Raw genomic sequence first — 20,508 nt, forward strand, 5'->3', positions numbered from 1 at the left:
AGATAAAGTTGTTTACAATCATTAGACAATTTAAATATGTTAAGAGTGTTTAAGTATATAATTGTAAAAAAAAGTTTGGGAATAAAAAACATTTTAAAAATGCAGAAAAATGGTTAATGTTTGAATGAGCAAAGAACATTGGATTCCCTTTGAGAGTTTCGAAGATTCATTGTACCGTTGCGTAATTTATTTGCATTTTACATTATTTTTTATTTGAGCGCCTCGAACCGTACAGTGATGGATTGTATCACGGGCGCGTCTGTGATGTGCGTGTGATGGGTGATGGTACACGTGTAGGGTACTGATGAGATTGGGTTGAAGGGTCCAAATAAACTCTTTTATTTGTTTTGTGTAATTGTTAGTGATGAGCATGCAATGCAACATGACCAAACCTCTGTCACTGAATCCTGCTCCTGCTTCTCAGTGGATAATGATAATGACATCTCAAATACCTTTTCATAAATATCCAAATGTTTTTTTTATGCCAAAATTATTTTACGGGTAAATATACTTTTATGTCAAAAGAATTTTGTCAAAATTATTTAACTCTTCATAAACCAAATTTTGATCGGTTTTTAACATTATTTCATTTTATATATTCATTTGGTTAAGGATATAGGATATTTAACATATTAATTAGAGATAAAGATACACTACAAAATATAAATTAATAACTAGTTTTTATAGTAACTAAATTAGAGATATCAAAATTTGGTTTCTAAATTAATTTTTATCATTGTTAAATAATTTTTAAATTGGTATTTAATTAACTAACGAGTTTTAATTACCAATTATTTTGATTCTAAATTTGGTAGCAAAAAACTTGGTAGTTAATTAGATAATAATTTAGAAAGTATTTAATAATAATATAAATTAATTTAAAAATCAATTTTTTTTAGTTTCTAAAATAGTCTCTAATTTAGTCATTATAGTAATTAATTATTTTTTGTTTCTAAAATTGGTTTTTATTTCATGATTTTCTTGAAGTGATATTTTATAGTATATAATATAATATAAGTGAGTGTAAACTTCACATTATATATCGATTTTATAATATTGAATTAAATTTAAAATTTATCTCTTAATTTTAAAATCTATATTAGCGAGAGTTTGTTTAACTGATTAGATCATCTACTGTTAAACTATTCATTATATAGTTCAAATATAAGTTGACAGTCTTAGCATGAGAAACTCTCTTAAATATCTCAAATCCACTAGAAATCAAGATATTTCAAATTATATAACTAACTTTAAATTTCACTTTATAAACTGAATTTATAAAATTGAATCAGAATATTGAATTAGGCTTAAATGGACTTGTCATGCACTTTCACTAAGTTGTCATGAAAACAAAGTTACACAATAGAAACATAGTACACTCGTATGACAAAGAAAATCCTTATGACCTACCAGACATAGTCATTTTAACACCGCATACTAGGTCATAGGAACCTCTTTTAACTCTCATCACCTATGCGAGTCTAATATTGATAGAGTCAGAATATTTCATATCGAAAGTCAAATCCAATACCCAACTTAAATATCTTAATGCATTATTCTCTCAATGGAAAAAACTATTTTAATATATATATATATATATATATGTGTGTGTGTGTGTGTGATCAATATTCTATTTATATTTACATTTAACATCCACATTTAATCCACTAGAGCGCCAAAAGAAAATATTTTTTTTAATTCGAGTGAAAATATATTCACTTAAGTGAAAACTGTTTCGTTTGAACGAAAACTTATGCCTTTGGAAGAAAATATAGTAGAAGCAGGATTGAATTTATGTTTTACTTAAGCTTGAGCGAAACAAATTTTGCTTAAGCTGAAATAGGGTTCAGAGCAAAACTGATTTCCTACTCCATTTTTGCTGAAGTGAAAAACTTTGACTCTAACATAGATACGATTCAAAGGCAATTGCTAATTTTCATGTTATGTTTTCACTTGAGTGAAGATTCGTCATTTTGAACAAAAGTATCAGAAAACCAACATTTTGCGGCATGACTATACTAGTTTTCAAAATTTTACTAAATCAATATAATAATTTACTAATTTTACTAACAATATAATACATATCATTAGTGATACACAAGCAAACATCACAATAATCACAAGTCTAGACATGAAAACAAAAATAAAAAATGCACTTACCATCAAACATAAATCTAAAAAAAAGAAAGGCCTAGCGTCTTCCTTGACTTTTCCAATTATGTTCATACACTCCAAAAAATATGCTTATTAGGATGGGCCAAAAGCAGACACTAGCTATAAATAGCGGACACAAAGATGTAATTAGCGTGACCTTTGCATTTACCGAACTTGGGAACCTAATATCCTCAACGCAAAAACTTGGCAGGTGTCTGGGACACAATTACCATTGGCCAGACAGTCACATGAGCATTACAATAGATGTTTTTTGCGTCGGCCTAGCCTATAAGTTGCCCGAACAAAATTATAATTTATATTATTTATTTACACAAGTGTGGGCTTAGTCGTAGAGGAGGGGACAATGAATTTATAAATAAAGTGTGAGCTTAGTCGTGGATAGGAGGCAATAAAATTATAAATATAAAGTGAGAGCTTAGCTTTGAGTAAAGAGTGTAATTAGAATAAAGTGTGGGCTTAGCTTTAGATACGTGGACACATAAGTTTTGTTGTGTATAACCGACACTAAAGTGCTGCTGAATTTTGGCTTGACAACAATAACATTGAGCTCACTTATGAAAATATCCATAAGGTGATGACTCCACTTTTAAATAAAACTTTGGATTTTAAATATTAAATATTAATATTTTTTAATTTACTTTGTTACAATAGCATTAAAGAGAAAAAACATCGATGAACTGATAAATTGGAAAGTAAAAGAAAAAAAAATAATAAATTATTATACTGACAGAATTTATTATTTTAATAAATTAATTATTAAAACTAATTAATTATTTTATTTATTCAAAGACTCATTCTTAATGCCTCCACTTACGCTGAAATCAACCATTGCCAGCAACTAAACTTCACACTCTTGTTGTGTTTCAAATCAAGATTACAAGTGTATTTTGGGTATTTTTTTAAAAAAAATTGTATAGTGCATTGCTTATAACTAACCAACGAAGATGTGTGCTGCAAGATATCACATAGAATATTACAAGAATTTATCATTGACCCATGAAGCCAAAAATTTAGGCAACTTATTAATTTAACATAATCGTAGCCTCACAAAAATGGTGTCAATGGACCAAAATGGAAAACCTTGTATCAAAATTTTCTTCTCTTATCGCGTGGGTTCCCCACCATAATGTTGCTAATGAAATTTTAACTTCAACCAAGTGCTAAATCTCATATTAGTAACTTTCTACTGCACCAGAATCAATTTTCTAAACAAGAATTTAATCCAAACCAATGAATGTCGAAATCCCATTGTTGTATAATCTTTTTTTTTAAATCAGTTTGTTAAACAAAAACTGCACCAAAAGTTACACTAGCTTTGCAACAGTAGTTTATGTCACCATGCCAGCGGTGCCAGCAGAATTCAATAATCCTTTTTCCGTATTGAAGCTTTTTCACAAACACCTTGGCTGCAATTCAACCAAAACTCAAACACCTTAGCTGCAAATTTATTTTTATAATAAAATAAATCTTTACTTGTTTGAGGGGTTAAGGTTGTCCAAACTGTGATGTATGTTTTGATGTTATCACGATTAATTGCTTTTTTTTATCGATAATAAACAAATGAATAAATATGAATCATTTTAAAGATAATCTAATCCTTATACATGAACTCAACCATAATTTTTTTTATTAGACTTACTCTCATGTCTATCTATACAGAACTCTCATAGCTAATTCAGAGGAAGACACCTGAGGCAAACAATCATACAACTCAAATTAATACATAATGAGATTATCCTCATACAAACCAACTAATCTATGCAACAATCAGAAAATGAAAAGTGCGTAGTTTGTGACTTGGATGTAACACATGACCAAGCTTTTAATTAAACTAAAGCAAAAGTTTCCAGTACATTTACTACTCATTTTTTAAAGATTATCTTGTTTCTATGATTCCAAATCTCGTTGACTATTGCGATCCAAATTACTTTCCAAACCTCATTTACCGAAGCAGGCGCATTGCTCATCCTAAATTGAAAAAAAAATTAACAATTGAACGTTGTGAAACACCCTCTGCACGCTCTCAACCATGCACAACAATGATTTCATAATAACCAAACAACTCGGCACCTAAAAAACAAATTGATATTAGTCTCCTCTCCACCCACAATGATTAATTGGTGAAATATATATATGATGATAATAATATGTATGGTATGTCATAAATATTGTATATAAATATTTGTACGATATTGTAATGTATGTATACACGTAATATGGGATTGTGACTATTATTACTAGCGGGAATATCCGCATTTTTTATTTCTTTAGTATTTTTTTTATTTTTCAAAAACAATTTCTCTTAATAACATTAAAATGAGAAGTTAAAGAGTAGTGGAGAGAGAAAATGGAAAATAGGTACCTATATAGGAGAGAGTGGAAAGTAGGATATATGGGTTATGTGTAGTGGAGAATCATAAAATTTGTTTATTAAATCAATTTTAATAAAAAAAAAATCAGTTTAAATCAGAAAAGTAACGTACCAAATCTTCACTCTCCTGCTAAAGTGGTCCACAAAATATTAATTTAATTTTTTTATTTAATAGTGAAGAAGATCTTTAAAATAGAAAAGTAATTAATCAATCTCTTCACTCTCCCCACTCTCTACATTCTCTCCACTCTCCAGTTAAATAATAACAAATAAAATAAATTTTAAAATTAAAAAATATTTTATTAATTTTTAAAATTATAAAATGTCCAAATAACCAAAATAAATTAATACAATAAATTATTAAGTAAGGATAAAATGAAAAAAATATTAAGAGCAGTTAAGAGGGAAATAAGAAATGACACAATGACCATAATACAATAATAAAATTAAATATTAATATAAGGATAAAATAGGAAAAAAAATTAAGAACAGTTAATAAAAATTAGGTATATATATGAATGATGATGTTGTTTAATATTAAACATAAAATTAGTTAAAAAAAGTTATCATGGTTTTACTAATAATCTATACCACATAAATTAATAAAGCGATGAAAAATTGAAGAAGGTGTGCTGTGTTTTATGTTTGTTATTTTTTTTTATCTTTTATAATTTTAAATAATGTTTTTCTTATAATTTAGTAGATTTAATTAATTAATTTATGAAATACGTGGAAGATTATCTCTAATGTTTTTTTTTTATTATGGTCTTTTTTTCCGAATCTGACTATAGGCAGATACTTACTGCTGATAATGATTTTTTTTTTCAAAAGATGTCATTCTATTAATTTTTTTAATTGAAACAGTAAAAGTAAACTGGTATGTTCATGTTTGATAAAAAGAAAATTACAACCCTAAGTAATAATTATCCGTTATAATACTCTTCGTGTGACAATAACTTGAATTAATTTTCATATTTAACAGAAAATTAGATGCATTAACAATCAATATGAGATGCAAATTACTAAATCGCAACCAATTTCAATCTATTGTACAAATTATTTAATAATTAATTACTTTAATAATGTTTTAGTTGTCTTTTATTCTGATGGAACATAATTGTTTGGGAATGGTATTTTTTAATACCGTCTCAGTAAATGGAAATAACCTTAAATAAAACGAAAACGAAAAGAAATAGAATAAAATTACATAATCTCACTTATTTGGGTGCAAAGGTCTTAAAAACTCTTTTGGTGAATTTTATTTTTTGCATTATTAATTTGGAAAAAAAAATGGGTGGTGGTGAAAGTATCACTTCAGCTAAAGTTGAATATAAAAAAATAAAAATATACTATTAATATAAAAAAAATATGTTGTTTGTAGGAATGGAAAAAATGAAAAAAAAAAATTCTCTATACCTTTTTAGACGAGTGAAGTGAAAATAAATAAATATTATAATAAATTTAAAATGGGATTTTTTAAAGAGTAATTTTTTTTTAAGAAACTAAAAAATGTATAACTGCAAAATAGAGGTGTTTATTTCTTCTGCATTGCATGTTAATTTGACGAGAAGACTTTTTTTAAAAATCCCATGTGATTTTTTTTTCCTTTGTTTGTCCTCTTAGAAAAATAATAAGAAAGTAATATTTCTATCCTACATAATGGGATTTGTCAAAGTGATGATTTTGTCATATATAATGGTTTTTAATATTTTTCTACTCCCTCTTGTATATATATACACATCCACTTTTAGAAAGTTTTCACTTTTTACTTTCACTTCTAAATTGGCTTGAGTATACTTTAAATTTCTATTCCAATTTTTATAATTTTATTTAATTTGGTCATCTTTGTAAATTTTATAAAAACTGACTGTAATATTGAAGTTTGGTTTTAATCCTTATAATGTATTCTTTTTATCATTTCAAAATTTTAAGTTACTATCTTCACTACTAATAATAATTTTATTGTTATTGATTATAATTTTATATTTTTATTTAATTATGTGATTAAAAGTTAGTATTTATGTAAAATTTGTGATATATATTAAATTATTTTAAATATTTAAACTTTGATGTGAGTTCATGATTGTGAGTTAATGATGTATTGCTGAAGTATGCAATTGTGTGAAATGTAAATTATGAATTTTATAAATATTTGATTTGTTAAAAAAAAAATATGAGGATGAATGCATTTATGTTTGTTAGTTTAAGTTATATTTATATTTGAGATTTTAAAAATAACAAATTTACCTTATTGTTTGTTTGGTGTTTTTTTTATTTGTGATGTACTTACACATAAGCATAACTATAACTCTGCTGTGAGCAGAACAAATGTGTATATATAATAAAAATTTGTATGAAGAGAGATATATTTTGAAATAGTGTATAATTAATATGTATATGCATGTAAATATTTATTTGATATTTAATGTATCTTATAGTTTTATGTGGTAAATAGATGGATATGTTACACTATCATTATTAATCTTACTTATTTATATTGTTATTATTTTTATTTAACTCAACTTTAAAAAAAATATTTTTAAAAAATTATAATAAAATTGGAAAATTAGGTATTTATTTAGAACAAATTAAATTTAAAAAATGAATTAGAGAAAAAAAAGTTGTTCTCGTATAAAAGAGACTGAAAGAACTTTACCTACCATACAATTTATTCTTTCACGTGGGTTCACACTTCTCCTTGCACTTTTCATACTAGTTTGACTTATTCTTTTTTCTTTTGTTATCGTTCCTCCACTCTAATTAAGCTATTATTTCTTTGTAGGCATTCAGTTAATGACACCTGCAAAAGGTGCTTTGACACTTAAGTAAGTATTCAGTGCAATTAATGTATGATGATGACTTACATCTTTCTTAAAATTTGTGACTATTTATATGATCCATTATTATTGGACCGTTGGACCAGATTAAAGTTTGGATCATTATTAAAAACGTATTACCTAATTTTTTCGTACAGTTTAACTTGAACATGTCAGTCGAACAAATGGAATACCAAATCTTTTAGTATAGTGCAGGACAAAAATATTTATTTATAAATAAATAAAAGAAAGTTTATGTAAAATTAAAGTTTGAAATATGTATTTATAAACGAAAGAAAGTTTAAGGCGTTAAATGTTTTTTCTTTTTCGTTTTAATTTAAAAATGCGCCAATAAGTCCCAAAACATGCTTTCTTTAACAAAAATTATATTAATTTTGTGTGGAAAACACAGTGAATAAAAAACTATTTTGATAAATCTACTTTCCAAAGAACACGTGGTCAGCAAGATCTGCAAACTAGTGCTTTCATTTTCATAGAATATATTATCACCAGTTTTGATACGTAAAGGCAACACAATTATACCAAAATGATTTTTTGTAACAAACATAAAATATAAGAACCATATTAGAAATTATTCAAGAGTCAAAATAAAAACCTAAAATCTGTGTTCATTATGATTACAAGTTCTAACTCAACTTTCAGATAATAGGTAAATTTTCTTTATTATATTTACTCTACTTTATCAATGGCAATGAAGTTGAAAGTTGATTCTTGAAAATGAATTGGATGAGGTGGAACTGCAGCAGGATTCCTAAAATAATGGAACAGGATTGAAAAGGAAAACATATTTAAGAATTGGAACAAAGGAATCTTTGTCTGTGGTTTAAGAAAGGATTAATGAGATGGTGATTCTCTGAGAGATTTGCACTATTATTATGTTATGTGCATGCAGCAATATCACCAGAATTATTATTATTTTCATAGGATTCCTTTTTGAATGATTAAACATAATGCATCTTTTATTTTTACTCAGAAATGGACCCACTTCTTCATTTATCAAATCATCAATTATTCATTCACATTATCCTCTATGCTTCATTCAAGGAAGAGTGGCTACTTATTGCAGTCAATGGGTCAACAAATTAATCACCTTGTGCTCTTTCAAACTCTGCACATTCTGAACACTAATAATAATCCACATTCTTCTCTCAGTTATAATTAAATTATATTTATTAGTTAGGTTTTTAAAGAATATTAATGTTTTTGTTAATTAAAAAATACACTTCTTTCTTGAAAAATCTTACATCAATAACATTCTTTTTTAAAAATTATAAAATAATTTATGAGATAATATATTATAAGTGATCCGGATGGTCTGATAAACTTAATAAACATTCGATAAGATAGACTCAAAATAACTTTGATACCATATTACAAATCAAAATAACTCAATCTTATAAAATCGGTACATAAAATCGATTCATGAGGTAACGTTCGTATCCACTATATACCATATATACACAAAGAAATATCGATGTGAGATATCAATCAATATAAGTAAACATAAATTTTATTTTATAAAATTATATTAAATTTAAAAGTTTACATTTTAGTAAAGGTAAAGGTTAACGAACTTAAAACTGAGGTGAAAATTTAATTTTACAAAAATCAAATATTTAATGGGATTTGAGAAAATAAAGTTCTTCTAGACCAAACTTATTTTGAGTGTCAACATTCCTGTAATAGACAAACTTAGTTTGAGTATTGATATGCTATAATTTTGTATTGGATTATAATTGAAAGAAAAGTATTTTTTATTAAAATGACATAATTTTTTAAATTATATTATATTGCATTACAGTTGTAAATGAATGATTTTTTTTCTTCTGTAATTGTAAAAATAATATTTTTTTATTTTCTTAAAATATATTATTTATGAAAAACAAATATCTTTCTTGAATAAAAATACAGAGTAACGGATAGTCACAGTCAGAACGCAGGACAAAAGTTGTTCTTTTTACGTTTAAAAAGCAAACATTTCAGAGTCTCGTTTGTTGAGAAAGAAGTGAGAAAAAGAGAAAATTTCAGCCTCAAAAGTTATTGGTATTTTATTTTAACCCTTTTGCCGTCTGAGAAACCCTTCATGGTTACATTTCATAGAATTAAATGTATTTTTAAAGTACATTATTTAGACCATTAATTCAAAATTTTGAAATTTCTTTTTAATTAAAATTTTAACAAAATAATTTGTTATTAAATATTAAATTAAGTATAAAGAGAAAATATGTTTTTTATTTATTTAGGTATTTTAAAAGTCCTTTTCTTTTTCCTTTTGATATTTGAAATGCAAAGGTTAAAAGGGTAAAGGCATTGGGGTCTGCAAACACACACTCTCAATTCACAATTCGCGGTTTCACATCAGTGGCTATCTAAACGACAAAAACTAGCGTGAAGACACTGCACACATTCATGAAAATTGAGAACACACAGACCCACAATATGACTCCACTCTCATTTTTCTTTTCTTTTTTTTCTTAATCTTTTGCCACCCTTTTTTATTTTCCCCGTGCAACCATTTTTATTATTATAAAAAGTAGATAAAAAATAAACCTTTTTTTTTTTTATAGAGAAGAGGGAGATAGAAAGTGACGGTTTTTGTTTAACTATTTAATGAATGAATAATGAATAATGAATAATATATTATTATGATGGAAAGTGGAAGGAGAGAGAAAAGAGTGATTTGAGGAAAGAGGAATAAAACAAAAGAGGGTTAGCTTAGTGTGGCTGTTCAGTGGGTGCCCCTTTGCCTTCATAGAAAGTGAGAAAGTGGGGTGTGGCTAGGCTAGTTGTTAGTCCCCATTGGAGTTTTTTTTGTGTGGCTGAAGAAGGTGTAAGGGGGCAAGTTCACTCTTGAAAGGTTTTTAGGTGTATTTGAGGTTGTTGAGGGTGTATTTTTTGAAGGGTGGTGTTGTGATGGGTTCTAGTGGTAGTTGTGGTGTCACTATTCTCCTTGTTTTCTGTCTATGGGGTGTGTTCATCTCCCTATCTTCTGCTGCTAGGCTCAGTGTTTCAAGGCAGAAGCTTGAGGTTGCAAAGCACTTGAATCGCTTGAACAAGTCTCCTGTTAAGACCATTCAGGTCTCTCTTTCTCCCTTTCTCTATTGTGTGTCTTGGGATGTTGTTCATCCACCCCATTTTGGTGTTTCTTCTTGTTTTAATCTGTTTGGAACCCAATGAAAAACATGGTTTTGTGAATAAAAAAGATTACTTTTTTCGGTTGGTCCTTGTTCAATGTAGGTGAGATGTTACTGAAGTGGTTCTTTACCTTTCAAACTCTTTCAGTTAAAATATCCTTTCTTGCTAGCTGCTCTTTCTGTTTCTGCTAGGTTTATTTTGTGGGTTCTTCTCTCTCTGTTCTGTAAAATGTAGATCTTTATGTGGGTGTGCTGATTTCTTAAACGAACTATTTTTTTCTCCTACGTGAACGCTCGAATGTAGAAAAGGAAAATTATAGCCCTAGCCCTTTTGATGGAGCTATTGATTGAATTTTTGAAGCAGTAATTAGAGAGTACTGAAAGAAAGAAGTGGTAATGATTTGCTTTTTTTTATCTTCTGTTTGATGAGCCACTGGATTTGAAGTAGTTGTTAGATGCTGACAGGGTTTCCAAATTTTTGTACACGGTGTTTTCATTTTCGTAACATGACCTGATTATTTCTGTGTTGCAGAGTCCAGATGGGGATACGATAGACTGTGTGCCAGTTTCGAAGCAGCCTGCATTTGATCATCCATTCCTCAAAGATCACAAGATTCAGGTCCATTTTCTTCACCCGAAATCTGTGCTTCCTCTGTTCATTGTTTTTCTTATTTTTTTATGAATATTTGTTCATCAATACCATGCTTTGATTTAACAGACAAGACCTACTTTCCACCCTGAAGGGCTTTTTGATGATAACAAGTTATCTGAAAAACCCAAAGCAAAAGTTCATACCCCCATCAATCAGGCGTGGCATGCGAATGGTAGATGCCCTGAGGACACAATACCCATCAGGAGAACAAAAGAGGAGGATGTTCTTAGAGCCAGTTCAGTCAGAAGGTATGGTAGGAAAAAGCACAGAGCAATTCCTAAGCCTAGGTCTGCAGAGCCTGATCTAATTAACCAGAGTGGTCATCAGGTGAGAAATTTTTTGAGGGCCTTGTTGTGTTATCAATTTTTCTTGTTTCCTCTATTAATCCGTAGCATTGGCCTAATTTCCTAATTGTATTTTTGTGGGTTGTTGTTAATCAGCATGCAATAGCATATGTTGAAGGAGACAAGTATTTTGGAGCCAAAGCCACTATAAATGTGTGGGAACCCAAGATTCAACAACCTAATGAGTTCAGTTTGTCTCAGCTGTGGATATTGGGAGGCTCATTTGGTCAAGATCTCAATAGCATTGAAGCTGGCTGGCAGGTAATAAGGATCATCATTCATTTAGTCTGAATGTGCAAACTATGCTTTTAACTCTGAATTATACTTGGAAATTGTAATGACTCTCTGTGCATGATAACAGGTTAGCCCAGATTTATACGGTGATAACAACACGCGGTTATTCACATACTGGACTGTAAGCTTCTACTTTTGAGATTGTGTGTTGAACTATGTGCCTTTTTTTTTCTAGTTCTATTGTATTTGTTAGTGAAAGAATAATTTTCTTTTTTGTCTAACTCACTTTCTGCATTTTGTAGAGTGATGCATATCAAGCAACTGGCTGCTACAATCTTCTCTGCTCGGGGTTTATTCAAGTCAACAGTGAAATAGCAATGGGTGCAACTATTACCCCAGTTTCTGGATACCGAAACTCGCAGTTCGATATCAGTATACTTATCTGGAAGGTAAATTCCCAGGAGTTCTCCTACTTATTAATCTACAAAAAGAAACCATTTTTGAGCATCATGGATTTCATCATTCCTCTAACAAGGTATTTGACTTGTGGACCATTGTAATGTCCCAAGTGTTTGGATTCTTGGAAACATATCTTATTTTAACCAACCAAATGAGACATAACGTGTGGAAAATACCAGATGCATGTGTTTGATAATTCATAGCTAGTATAAGAATCTTGAGTTTTTCCTGTGCTCACTTATTAACTCGCTAGTAAAAGCTTTTTTACCTAGCATCACCACCATATCTAGAATCTTCTTTATTATACTGGTATCTTCTCCCAAATTCTTTTTATCGAGAGGTGGATATGGACCCCAATTGTAATCTGTGATGGGGACACTGTTTACAATTCAACCTCAGTAACTTTGAAAAGGTCAAGAGAGGCTTATACCCGTGCTATAAATGCCAGCACATAATACATGTTGTAATTTAAGTCTTCATGACTGCTAGAATCGTACAAAACATCCTTTGCTAATGTTGGCTAAACAATATACTAATTAAAGACATGAACTTTGTTACTGTTATTAACTAGTTATCTTCTCTATTTTTCCCTCTTGTAGGACCCGAAAGAGGGACACTGGTGGATGCAATTTGGGAATGACTATGTGTTGGGGTATTGGCCTTCCTTCCTCTTCTCATATTTGGCTGACAGTGCTTCCATGATCGAGTGGGGAGGTGAAGTTGTGAATTCTGAGCCTGATGGTCAGCACACCTCAACTCAAATGGGCAGTGGTCATTTTCCTGAAGAGGGGTTTGGCAAAGCAAGTTACTTCAGGAACATTCAAGTGGTTGACAGCTCCAACAATCTCAAAGCTCCCAAAGGCCTAGGCGTTTTCACTGAGCAATCAAATTGTTATGATGTTCAAACAGGCAGTAATGGGGATTGGGGTCATTACTTTTACTATGGTGGCCCTGGTAAAAATCCTAATTGTCAATGAGAGTAATGATGTGATGAAACACAAAAAATGAAAAAAAATTGCAGCCTCTTGTATCATTCAATCCTAGTGTTAAAGCTCTTCTCTACCATCTTGTATACCCTTTTCTGTAGTGGAAAGTTTTGACTGTTTTTTTTTCTGATATTGAAAGATTCTCCATGTAAGCAAGTGGAGAAGTGTGGCCAAGTTTCTCAAAAGCCTAAAGAAACAGGCCTGCCTTTATAACATCTCTGTATTTTATTTGTTTCTCCACTCCTCTCCCTATTGGAGTGTTTGTCAATGGCAATGGTCTTTTGTGATTACCAAAACTAGAATGAGTCATAATTTAAAATGATTATATGGTACATAAGACCATGCTTTGAATGAAAAGAAGTGAAATAAAAAAAAAAGTGAAAGTTAGTGCGACCGCAGTGGAAGAAAAAATGAATTTGTATTTAGCTTTGGAGTGAAAGATGCTGGAAAGTGTTGCATGTGAGTAGCTGACAGTACTATTTGTTGTGTTTCCTACTTTTTTGGCAGCAGTGACCCATTTCTTCCACCACACATTTTCAATCGCTTTCATCCACCCTGCAAATCCATCGTTGTATACCATTCAACCATGTGAACATGCGGTGCCAAAAGTCTTTCGTCCATCACTTTTTTGGATTTAGTTTTCTTGCACCATGTCACTAATATTGGATCAAATCCTACATCCTTAATATATTTATATATATATATATATAATACTATAAAAATGAAAACACCTATCAAAATAGCTTGTTGGAACATCATTCCTTTCATATCAAGTAAGATTGTATTAGTTTAGACCTGTATATACATAAAGATAAGCTATAATTATTTCATAATCATCATACAAAATCATATACATGTACAACACCACACACATACAAATTATTATATCACATTCCCAGCCATAACAAATATAGTAAATTACAACCAAATCACTCAATAGTACAAGAATTATAGTTTGTATCTTAATTAAAATGGTATATTTTTATATTTAATATCTTTTAAAACATTTGTATTGAATATATATCCTATATGATAATAATATTTGACATGTCAAAAATATCCGGATTCTTTTATCAAGGTGATTCTTTGTATTTGTTATAGAAAGTCGTGATAAAAAACACTTCTCATAACATCTCTATGTGATATCTTATCCATATGATTAGATCACTAATGAAACATAAGATATAAGATATATACTTTATAATGAATTTCGTTTTAGTACTATAACCTTGAACTCACAATAACATCTGAGGTAACTTCCTCACATCCCCTTAAAGGACCACAATCCACCTAAAATGATAGTACATTCACAAAATATCATCATATCATACAAATATCACATACAATATAAAATATCATCATATCATACAAATATCACATACAATATAAAATACAATGTATATCATACACATGTATGCATGTCATAATCATCATCAATAACATTCAAAGACAATAAGAAAGGACATTAAACTTTTATTAGGGGATGAATTACTTAACCATACCAATAATATTACTAGTTCAACCTGATTCTTACGTCGTATTTTTTAAAAAATGACAATATAAATTTTTAACCAAATATTATATTTAAATATCTCTTCCTCTCCATTATCATTGTGTTAAATATTTAACTAAATAACATATTGTGTTAAATAATAACCTAATAACACCTTTAATATATCAGTTTAAAATTTGGTTTCATTTTTAACTTAATTTTTTCTTTCTAATTTTATATAGTTTTAAAATTAAAATACTATCTTAAAAAAAATCTGCAAGAAAATTGTTGACAATTTTTTTTAAAAAAGTTTTAAAATATAATTATATTGAGCAATAATAATTTAGAAAAATAAATATATTAAAAAATAATAACTTAAAAAAGTAATTATTTAAGAACTAATTAATTGAAAAACTAAAGATGTGAAAATTTAAGTTGTTAGAAAATTAAATATTTAAAAAAGTGATTATTTAGTTTTGTATTGAATTTAATAAATGTAATATTAATAGCTATTTATGTATAAATAAAATATAGATTAAGTAAATATAAATGTAAAAATGTAAAAAAGAATCAATGTTAAAAAAATTTATAATTTAATTTTCAATTTTTTATTAATATAATTTTAAAACTTGTTTATAATCATACACAATTAATAATATTCTTATGATATTAACGATATGGATAAAAATTAGAGAACAGTGCTAAATAAATATATTAAAAAATAATTATTTTAAAAAATAGTTATTTGTAGAACTAATAATTAATAGAAAATTGTGATAATTTAATTTTTTATAAAGTTAAATATTTAAAAAAATAATTATTTAGTTTTGTATTGAATTAAATAAATGTAATATTAAATAGCTATTTATTTATAAAAAATATAAATTAAATAAATTTAAATGTAAACAATGTAAAAAGAAATCCTAAATTTAAAAGTATTTTCAAATTTTGATATAATTTTTTTTTTTTTAGTTATACATACAATTAATAAAATAATTATGATAGTAATGATATGGATAAAAAATAGGGAATAATATAAAAGTTTTTTTATTAATTATTACTTTTTTGAATAATCATTTACAAAAGTAATTATTATATCATTCATTCACAGATCAATAATTTAAATTATAAAAAATAGTTTCCACTATTTTTAAATATTTTATTTTTCCTTTTTCTATGAAATTTTTAAACAACAATTTCTGAAGTAAAATCCTTCAAAATTTATAAATGTTACTTTTTGTTAACAATTTTTTCTTATTTACATATTTTTCTAAATATTTACTGCTTAAAGTATGTATTTTTATAAATAATTGTTTCTTAAAATTTTTATATTTTATATCATTATTTTCCTAAATAAAATTTTAAAAATAAAATTTTCTAAATTATTTTTAAAATATTTTTGAAGAAACTTAAAATTACAAATTATGTTTCATTTATTTTAAATAAAAGAGTCAGATTCAAAATAAAGTTAAATTTTAAACTGTTAGAGCAAACCATGTTATTTCAGTATTTATTTGGCACAATATGTTGTGGGTAAATATTTGACAAAGTATGTTATTAAAGAAAATAAATTGTTTGAGTATGCTATTTCGGTAGCAATTTCACCATTGTTTATATTCTACAGAGTTTTGAGAAAAAAAATATTTTAAAGATAAATTTGTTAATAAAATAAATTATGGATGCTAATAACTTATTTCTAAATGTTTTTATCCTTCAAAATTGATTTCTACTAAAATTTCAACTCTTACACGGGTGATCTGAAACTAATCTGCATATAATAATGAATCGTGAAAAGAAAATATTTGTTTTAGCCAGAAGAGTATAGAAAAAAAAATGATATAAAAAAAAACTCAAAAATTCATAGAAAATCTTTGTATTTATTTTTAAATAATGCCTATGTTAATTCGTTTATGCACACATTTTTCATTATTTTCTAAATGTATTTAAAAAATCATAAAAATATATTTTGAAATATTAATTAGGTTATTAATTTATTAAAATATCTCTTATACGTGTTTGGAAATTCTTTGTAATTGACTTACACTAGATTTCTCAATATTTTTCGAAAAAAATTATTATTGTAAATACAATTAATGTGAGACGCATTTTTTATCACGTTGAAAATTACTTCAGCTACAGGAAAATAAACAAAGTTGTTTTGACTAAACATAATTATATTTTTTCCATGTTATACATATTAGTTACTGATAGATTTGTCAATAATAACAAATACAAACATTTATGAATGATTATAGTTTAATTGAATTTACATCTAAGTATAACCCAGTTGAACTACTGATCAAAACTATATTAATTTATTAATTAATATTTAAATATAGCATACAAAAATTAAAATTTGTAATCAAAATAATATTTATTTATTGAATCTATGAAATATAAAATAAATAAATAAATATTATAATTAAATTTCTTCAACATATAAACTTGCGATAATGAAATTTAATCTTGAAGCATTCAACTAATATTAACATTCAATTATCATACAAAAAAGTAAATATAAATTTAACCTAATATGTAAATATAATGCTTGCACAAATAATGATTATGATACAATACATAATACATGTAATAACGACATTCAAATGAATTTATTATACTAAAATTAAAAGTAAAAACAAAATAATTATTTCAAAGTTTATAAATAAAGTATAATTAGTGTGTACATTAAAAAGGGTGAATGAATTGTAATAATATTGTCATGTTTTTTTCACTTAAAATATTTATACTAGCCACAACTTTAATTAAATAAAACACACATACAAATGGATGTTGTACTTTAAAATGTGATTGATGAAAAGGTTAAACACACCCTCTTAAAAAGTTTTTCATTTTATTAAAATGAGTTTGATCTATAATGAACATAATCACTCAACATAGTCTCTATGTATACTTGCAATGACTTATATAAAATGAAAAACTATTTAGATATAAAAGTATTACAATTACTAAACAATAAGGCATCAAAACTAAATAATCTATGTAGAAAGCCAAATCCACATACCTCTTATTTTCCTTAATTCATTAATAAAATTATTAGTTGAATAAATTTTTTATTAATTTTTTTTAAGAAATTTAATTTTATTTGGATAAAATAATTCAAATTCATTAAATTTTATCTTTCTATTTCAATAAAATATTTCAATTAGCACTCAATGCAAAAAAAGAAGAAGATAATTATTAATAATTTAAAAATATCAATAATAGGATGTTTGATCTATTATTGATATTTTTTTTTCATTGATCAGTATTGTTTTTAAATTAATATCGACCATAATTGTTTAATAACATTGATCAAGAGTTATTTTATTATGTTGTTGATCAACTTTTCATGGATGTTTGTCGAAAAGATGTTCTAACTTGGTTTTTTTTAAGAAAATCTTAATTATTATTGGTTGAAAAATAATTCTAACAAATTATTGATAAAAAATATTATTAATTTATGTTAATAATAAAAAATAATCAGTACAAATATATAAAAACTAACAAGGGAACACAAGTCAATTGAAATATCTAATTCATACACAGCAAAAAATTAGTTTCCTTACCACAATGATTTTGATTAATATCAAACAAAAATAACAATGATTTACAATAATAACACAATTAAGTCTAATAATTTAAATACAAAACTCATATCAATGTTAATAAAAATATAATGTCTCAATTTCAGTCAATTGGATCACACTCCAATCAAATCAAATTGAGAATACGAAGAAAAGAGACATGCTTAAATATGAATAATTTCAAAATTTTATTTTTTTATGTGGAATTTGAAGCAATATAATTATTATCACAAAATTCTGAATTTTCATTTTCTTCCACAAAAATCTTACCCAAACATTATTTTGTTTATAAACTATATAAATTTTTCTATAAAAAAATTTATCCCTTTAGAATTTTCTATCTAAATACACCTTAAGAGTTTAATTGTTATAGCTTTTTCGTTAAGATATTTTTTAAATGGCCAGTTTTTAAAATCTGTTGTGTTTACCTTTGAACTTTTAAAAACAGTAAAACTGAAAATATATAAAATCTAACTTAGAATATAAATGATTTTGAATAACTGATCTTAACTAACAGACAACCTTGGAACAACTTAAAAGACATAAACACATGCAACTGTGCTAAAATATAGTTAATTCGTAATGGCTGTCGAGTTTGTAACTATACGATAAAAAAATGGCAAAGTTTAGAAAGTTGTTTTATAAGTTAATTTTATGCATATAACATAAAATATCTTTCACTCGGAGGAGCACGTTTTAAAATTTACCCTCAGACTTATTAAAGTATTGTTTCAGGAAAAAAAAGAGTATTGTATAAATTATGTTTGTTATAGGAGGAAATAAATTAAAATGGATAATTTATATGAAAATAATTTATCTATTCTGAAATGTTTTTATTTTTAGTTGATATGAAATCTCTAATACATATTCTTATTTAATAATTTGTGTGGAAGACTATGTAATGAGTTGTCTGGTGGTCTGACAAATCTAACAATATGTTTTAAATAATTATGATATTGTATTATGAAGTGAACTTTTAAATTTAAGTAAATCTTACAAATTAAAATACTTTTATATTATTTTTGGAAACAACAATTTATAGAAAATTTAGTTCAACACAAATCAAAATCAAATATATTATTAATTTAAACATGATAAAAAAATACGTAACATAACTCGAAATTTTCTAATATTATAAATTGTATAAAAACAATTTTAATTCAATTATAAGAAAAGATAAAAAATTATTGTCAATAAAGAAAATTAACAAATTAAGATCTTAAAAAATATGTCAATTATCATAGTGTGGAATGAAAGTTAACATATTTTGCATATGTGGATGTAGTAAAGTGTTTTAGAGTAAAACAATATGTATCCATAAAAAATTGTAGAATATTATAACGTTATATTAGTCTATAAGTTATAAAAAGTAAATTTAATAATAAAATAGTTAAATATAGTGAATTATGGAATTTCCATGTGGAGTAAAAACAAGAACTTAACAAAGGTGCATTCAAATAACAAATTGTTACGTATAAAATAAAAATTATTGGAAGGAATGTAATAAAAGAAAATAAAGATAAGCCGAAGAGTAAAAAATCCCCATTAACGGAAATTAAATAAAGGAATACAAATCATGAAAGCTTCATAATCAAAAAGTACATTTAATTAATAAGGATAAGGAAAAAAATAATTGCAAGAAGATGTAACAGTGGAAAAAGATAGTTAAGAAAAGCATGGAAATAATAATTATTAAGAAAATTAAAGCTAAAGGAGAAAAAATAAAATACAAAAATTACTGATTTATTTCGAAGCTGTGGATATGAATTAGTCAAATCATAATTAATACGAATGTTTAATTACAGCATTCTTAAAAATTAAACATAGGATAGGAACATCTTTAAATAAAAATTAAGAATGAATTACTGTTCACACCACGCTCTTGATTTTTTTTCCTATTTAATTTTCATCTTATGTTTTAAACGAACCCACAGCTAAAAGAATGCGAAAAATTCTATTTAAATGTCAAAATCCGCACTTTTAAACAACTCACTATTATATTATTGACTTTCTCTATTTAAATGTTGTTTTAAATAACAACATGAATTATTCAAATGATGTGACTCTTATTTTTTTTATTTAACGAATTTAATTTATCATAAAAAAATGCTAAGTTTAACTAATGGCGAAGGAGGGTTGAAAAGTGAGTCTTAGCTGGTCCAAATTAAACCGTTGAATAATGGTCCAAAAAAAAAGGTAATAAAATAAGTTAAAGTTTTTTTTTTCTTTTCTTTTAATTT

The 20,508-nt window shown here is 26.4% G+C and overlaps 1 protein-coding gene across 1 annotated transcript; it reads left to right on the plus strand.

Annotated features, from left to right (window-relative positions):
* Positions 1-9,704: 9,704 nt before the first annotated feature.
* On the plus strand, positions 9,705-13,488 carry LOC137812230 (protein neprosin). Its single transcript, XM_068614149.2, has 7 exons — positions 9,705-10,461; positions 11,050-11,136; positions 11,236-11,496; positions 11,610-11,774; positions 11,875-11,928; positions 12,050-12,196; positions 12,806-13,488. The coding sequence occupies exons 1-7, from the start codon at positions 10,297-10,299 to the stop codon at positions 13,181-13,183; spliced, it is 1,257 nt and encodes a 418-aa protein (XP_068470250.1). The 5' UTR covers positions 9,705-10,296; the 3' UTR covers positions 13,184-13,488.
* Positions 13,489-20,508: the final 7,020 nt, after the last annotated feature.

Source organism: Phaseolus vulgaris, chromosome 2 (assembly GCF_051622355.1).
Source record: "Phaseolus vulgaris cultivar YP4 chromosome 2, ASM5162235v1, whole genome shotgun sequence".
Taxonomy (NCBI): domain Eukaryota; kingdom Viridiplantae; phylum Streptophyta; class Magnoliopsida; order Fabales; family Fabaceae; genus Phaseolus; species Phaseolus vulgaris.